This window comes from Hypanus sabinus, chromosome 2 (genome assembly GCF_030144855.1).
Source record: "Hypanus sabinus isolate sHypSab1 chromosome 2, sHypSab1.hap1, whole genome shotgun sequence".
Lineage (NCBI taxonomy): Eukaryota > Metazoa > Chordata > Chondrichthyes > Myliobatiformes > Dasyatidae > Hypanus > Hypanus sabinus.
The window spans coordinates 56,840,047-56,846,253 of NC_082707.1; the positions used below are offsets into that span (position 1 = coordinate 56,840,047).

General features: G+C 52.9%; 1 protein-coding gene across 1 annotated transcript; it reads right to left on the bottom strand.

Annotated features, from left to right (window-relative positions):
• Positions 1–239: 239 nt before the first annotated feature.
• LOC132404746 (uncharacterized) lies at positions 240–4,614 on the bottom strand. The gene is made up of 2 exons (XM_059989190.1): positions 2,261–4,614; positions 240–943 (listed from the first exon to the last, which is right to left on the bottom strand). Exons 1-2 carry the CDS (start codon positions 4,408–4,410, stop codon positions 445–447), a joined length of 2,649 nt encoding a protein of 882 aa, XP_059845173.1. The 5' UTR covers positions 4,411–4,614; the 3' UTR covers positions 240–444.
• Between the last annotated feature and the right edge of the window lie 1,593 nt (positions 4,615–6,207).

Here is a 6,207-nt window from a genome sequence, read left to right on the forward strand (position 1 = left end):
CAGCCCCCAACCGAGCACTGATGCCATGCCGCACCACTTCCGGCATCTCCTCACCTGGACTGCAACAGCAGGCAAGTCCAAGGCTTGAGGCCTAGTCCTTGCTACAACCAAGACAATGCAGCTTCCATGCTGCTTGTCTCCCCACCAAATAAGGGAAACAGGCCTGCAGCATTGTACATTATCAATGTGATGCACCATCAATAACTCACACTGAGACGTAGGCGAGATATCGGCTTTTATTGACTGGAAGAAGGAACCAGGAGTGAGTGTCTATCATACAAGGTCCTGGAGAATGAGGCCGATCTTCAGGCCGCAGGTCTCCTTTATACAGGGGCCTGTGGGAGGAGCCACAGGAGCAGTCAGCAGGGGCGTGTCCCAACAGGCACATAGTTCACCACATTCACCCCCCCTTCGTTTGAAAAAGTCCTCATGTAGCGAAGGTTCTTACAAGTCAAGCCGATCAGGCGGTCGAATCTGTCGCTGCGATCTACGTAGCACCGGCTGTGACCGCATAGGTGCCGGCAACATTGGCGATTGCACAGGGGACGGGGGTTGCGCGTGTTCTTGCCCACTAGGCGCCGGTGATCCCTCATGCATGTGCGAGGCGCCTGGTATAAATGCGTACGAAACGCCCGGTATACAAGTGTCGTGAGGAGTCTGTGTAGGGCCTGGTGAGTACGGTGTCACCTCTGGTGCAGGGTTCACAGTTACCGGAGAGCCTTCAGGGTAGTGGTCTGCTGCACCTGCGGGTGCCAGGTCGCGGATGGAGACCGTGTCCTCCCGCCCATCAGGTAAGACCACGTAAGCATACTGGGGGTTCGCATGGAGAAGGTGAACCCTCTCTACCAGCGGGGAGTATTTATTGCTCCTCACATGTTTCCGGAGCAGCACTGGCCCCGGGGACGTCAGCCAAACTGGTAGGGTGGTCCCAGTGACAGACTTCCTGGGAAAAGAGAATAGGCGTTCGTGAGGGGTGGCATTGGTGGACGTACATAACAGAGAGCGGATAGAGTGCAGTGCCTCAGGGAGGACCTCCTGCCATCGAGAGACCGGCAACCCTTTGGACTTGAGGGCTAAAAGTGTGGCCTTCCACACTGTGGCATTCTCCCGCTCTACCTGGCCATTACCCCGGGGATTATAACTCGTGGTCCGACTGGTAGCAATGCCCCTAGCTAGCAAGTACTGGCGCAGCTCTTCACTCATAAAGGAGGACCCTCTATCACTGTGGATATAGCAGGGATACCCGAACAGAGTGAAGAGCTGGCGCAGGGCTTTTATGACGGACGTGGCAGTGGTGTCGGGGCAGGGGATGGCAAAGGGGAACCGTGAGAACTCGTCAATAACACTGAGAAAATAGACATTGCGGTCAGTGGAGGGAAGGGGGCCCTTAAAGTCAACACTCAGGCGTTCAAAAGGGCGGGTGGCCTTGACAAGTTGTGCCGTGTCAGGACAGTAGAAGTGCGGTTTGCACTCGGCACAAATTTGGCAGTCCCTGGTCATCGTCCTGATGTCCTCCAGGGAGTACGGCAGGTTCCGAGCTTTCACAAAATGGTAAAATCGGGTGACCCCCGGATGGCAAAGTTGAGCATGAAGGGCGTACAGCTGGTCGAGCTGTGTGCTAGCACATGTTCCCCGGGATAGGGCATCAGGGGGCTCATTGAGTCTGCCAGGCCGGTACAGGATATCATAGGTGTAGGTGGAGAGTTCTATCCTCCACCGCAAAATCTTATCATTTTTGATCTTGCCCCGCTGTTGGTTGCTGAACAGGAACGCAACCGAGCGCTGGTCGGTCAGCACAGTGAATCTTTTGCCAGCAAGATAGTGCCTCCAGTGCCTAACAGCCTCCACTATGGCCTGGGCTTCTTTCTCCACCGCGGAGTGCCGAATTTCAGAGCCTTGGAGGGTGCGAGAAAAGAATGCTACTGGTCTGCCTTCCTGATTAAGGGTAGCAGCCAGAGCGAAATCGGAGGCATCACACTCCACTTGGAAGGGAGCGGTCTCGTCCACTGCATGCATCGTAGCTTTGGCAATGTCCGCTTTAATGCAGTTGAAGGCCGCGCAGGCCTCAGCAGAGAGGGGAAACGAGGTAGACTTGACCAGGGGGCGAGCCTTGTCTGCGTAATGGGGGACCCATTGGGCGTAATAGGAAAAAAACCCCAGGCACCGTCTGAGGGCCTTGAGAGTGGTGGGAAGAGGGAGCTCTAACAGGGGGCGCATACGTTCGGGATCAGGCCCAATAACCCCGTTTTCCACGACATACCCAAGTATAGCAAGGCGGGTGGTACCAAAAACACACTTGTCCCTGTTATAAGTAAGGTTCAGAGCTGCGGCCACTTGGAGAAACCGTTGGAGGTTGGCGTCGTGATCTGGCCTGTCATGACCACAGATGGTGATGTTATCCAGATAGGGAAATGTGGCCTGCAGTTGGTACTGGTCCACCATCCGGTCCATTTCCCTCTGGAAGACAGAGACACCATTCGTGACACCGAAAGGGACGCGCAGGAAGTGATAGAGCCGGCCGCCCGCCTCGAAGGCGGTGTAGGGGCGGTCCGCTGGGCAGATGGGGAGCTGGTGATAAGCGGATTTCAGATCTATTGTCGAGTACACCTTATACTGAGCAATCTGGTTGACCATATCCGCGATGCGGGGTAGGGGGTATGCGTCAAGCTGCGTAAACCTATTGATGGTTTGACTATAGTCCACCACCATCCTATTTTTCTGCCCAGTCCGAACAACAACCACCTGGGCCCTCCAAGGGCTTGTGCTCGGCTCAATGATCCCCTCCCTGAGCAGCCGCTGCACCTCCGACCGAATGAAGGCCCGGTCCCCCGCGCTGTACCTCCTGCTTTTGGTTGCCACAGGTTTACAGTCGGGGGTCAGGTTGGCGAACAGCGGTGGGGGAGGGATCTTGAGAGTGGAGAGGCTGCAAGTGTCGGTAGCGCAGCTGTTGGCCTGGTTCTGGATGGGATGTGTGTGTCCGTGTGTGTGTGTGGTCAGTAGCGGGGTATGTGAAGAAGTCCCACAAAACTGAGGATTCTTGACAGTGAGTGGTGGGAGGGGCCCGTCGTATACCATAGTCACACTTTCGAGATGGCTCTGGAAGTCCAGCCCCAATAGCACAGGTGCACACAGATTAGGCATGACCAGCAGTTCAAAGTCCCGATATACTGTGCCTTGCACCACCAAAGTCGCTACACAACCCGCCCGGATGTCTGCGGACTGCGACCCAGAGGCCAAATGGAACCTCCGACTGACCGGCCGCGTTGCAAGTCCGCAGCGTTGCACTGTGTCCGGGTGAATAAAACTCCCAGTGCTGCCCGTGTCAAACAGGCATCCAGTCCAATGCCCCTGCACCTGGATGTCCATCATGGACCTTGCAAGCTGGTGTGGGGCGCTTTGGTCGAGAGTCACAGTGGCCAGAGTTGGATCGCCGTCGGGGTACCCGGTCAGCATCGGAGGGTCGGGGGCGGGGCGTGCTGACGTCGACAAAGATGGCCGCTCACATCCGGGGTACCCGGTCAGCATCCGAGGATCGGGGGCGGGGCGTGCTGACGTCGACAAAGATGGCCGCCCACATCCCGGCATGCAAGATGGCGGCCCCCACGTTTCACCCGCAGCGCTGCACTCCGCCCGAGGTTGAGACTTACAGACCTTGGCGAAGTGGCCCCGCTTTCCGCAGCTGGAGCAGGTCGCTTCTCGCGCTGGACAGCGTCGTCGAGGATGTTTCTTTTGGCCACAGAAATAACAAAGCACGAGTTTCTTGGTCTGGGTCGGGGAGCTCGTGGAATGGCGACTGGCGGCGGCGTTGGCGAATTCGCTCCCGGGAGCCGGCGGTGGCGGGGTCTGAGGCGTCCACGAAACCGGCGGGGAATCGCGCGACTGGACAGCGTCGGCGTTATGCCGCGCAGCTTCTAGAGCGTTGGCCTTCTCTATCGCCGAGCTTAAGGTAAGATCCGAGTTCTCCAGCAGCCGCTGGCGCATGTACACTGACCTCAGTCCCGTCACAAAAGCGTCTCGCACCAGCAGCTCCGCATGCTGTTCTGCCGTGAGCGTCTTGCAGTCACAAGCTCGGACGAGTGTCTGTAGTGCTCGGAGAAACTCAGCGCACGATTCGCCAGGCCGCTGTTGCCGGGTAGCTAAACGATGTCTTGCGTAGACGGTGTTCACCGGCCGCAGGTACTGTCGTTTGAGGGCGTCCAGTGCCCCTTCGTAGGTCGGCAGGTCCCGGATAAAGGAGTAAACTTTGGAGGAGACCCTCGAGAGTAGGATTCTGTGCATAACGGCGGGTTCAGTCGCACGAAGCTCCGCCAAGTACGATTGGAAGCATGCAAGCCAGTGTTCAAAAGCGAGAGCTGCGTCAGGGTCTTGAGGGTCCAAATCCAACCGGTCCGGACGCAAAACGGGTTCCATGTTTTAAAACTTCCAGTCAATAAAATTGATGCACCATCAATAACTCACACTGAGACGTAGGCGAGATATCGGCTTTTATTGACTGGAAGAAGGAACCAGGAGTGAGTGTCTATCATACAAGGTCCTGGAGAATGAGGCCGATCTTCAGGCCGCAGGTCTCCTTTATACAGGGGCCTGTGGGAGGAGCCACAGGAGCAGTCAGCAGGGGCGTGTCCCAACAGGCACATAGTTCACCACACAATGTCCAGCAGAGTTTTGTAATCGCAAGAGAACTGTCCAAAACAATCACCCACAGTTACACTGCACACCACCTTCACACATCAACTCTGATGACTCTGAGTAGCAGGCAACTCCTCCAAACACAATCGTGCTCCCCACCAATGTGCTGCCTGACTCCTCCTCTGATATGCCAGCCAGCTCCATCAACACCACAGCCAGCTACTCTGATCAGTGAGCTACTATACCCAAAGTTCTTTGGGTCCCCTATAGTCTTGCAATAATAAAAAAGCATATTTAACAAAGAAAAAAACATCTTTGGTTGGCCCGCAAGAGACTGCTGTATCCAAATGTGCCATCATCTTACTGGAATTAGTGTTTAAAATGTCACTAAAAGTTTGTAAAAGGAACTATATAAATCCTAGAAACCACCAATGCCCCCCATAAATTACCCAATCTGACCTTTAAGGCACAGACTCTCCCCTCCCCTACCCAAAAGGAGCGGCATTCTGCATACAAACTGTGCAGATTTAAGGTCTTTTCAACATCTTGGGCCTTTTGCATTGAAGAATTTGGGAGTGGAAATCCCTCAACCAAAACACCCGTTGATGTGCTAATGACCTCTAAATCACTATCCTTTCCAGGCATTTTCAAGGCTAGTGTGTTCAAAACATAAGGGATGTTTTCCAAGTTCTTATTTAAAAATATTTTAAAACAGAAGGAGGACGTATGCTCACAAAAACAAACCAAAATCTGGAGTGCAGAAATGAGGAGCAAATGGTAGGCATTTTACTCTGTTAATGCAAATTAGGTGAAAAATGGTCTGCATTTCTCAGTACCCGTTTGCTTTAACACCAAGGTCAACACTAAAATAATGGATTACTGTTTGCATAAGGTCAGGTAGAAAATTCACTGCTGCAACTTTGCAAATAGTTCAAAAGACAGACTAATATCACAGCGAGTACAACACGTGTATCGTCATATGACAATCACCCACATGCTGCTCTTTATTTGCATAAATTCAGTAGTCAGTCCCCTATGGTTTCCTCTTAGTCCTGACTTGTTTTACTGCCTGTTGAGATTGTTTACAGAAAAAGAATGTCAGTTCAACCTGAAGGATTAAAAGGTTTGTTTTTGAACAGGAGCAAGATTTATTAACCCTTTTGTGACTGCATGCTAACCAACCATATCTTTAAAGGTGTAATACTCAATGCTGTTAATATCATTAATGGATTGTATACTACTCAGGTAATTTACTGGGTGAGTTCACTACTTGAACCATTCACAGCCAGCTGGATCTTACATTTAATGTCCTGCTTGTGATAAATCAACTGAACCTATCTAAGTTGTTGGATGGAAATGCAAGAAGTCCACCACTTTCAAAAATTATGGCCACTACTCCTGCTTCTAGTTTCTTGGTTTGTGAGTGCCAAACAAGATACTAATGATGCTTTGCTGTGATAAAGACAGGGACAATTTAAATGCTGGTCCAGATAGACCGGAGGCTTGAGCTGGGCTGATTCCGGTCACTCTCCAGAGCTGTTCATTCATCTCTCCACGGTGACCTGCTCCGGCTGCTAT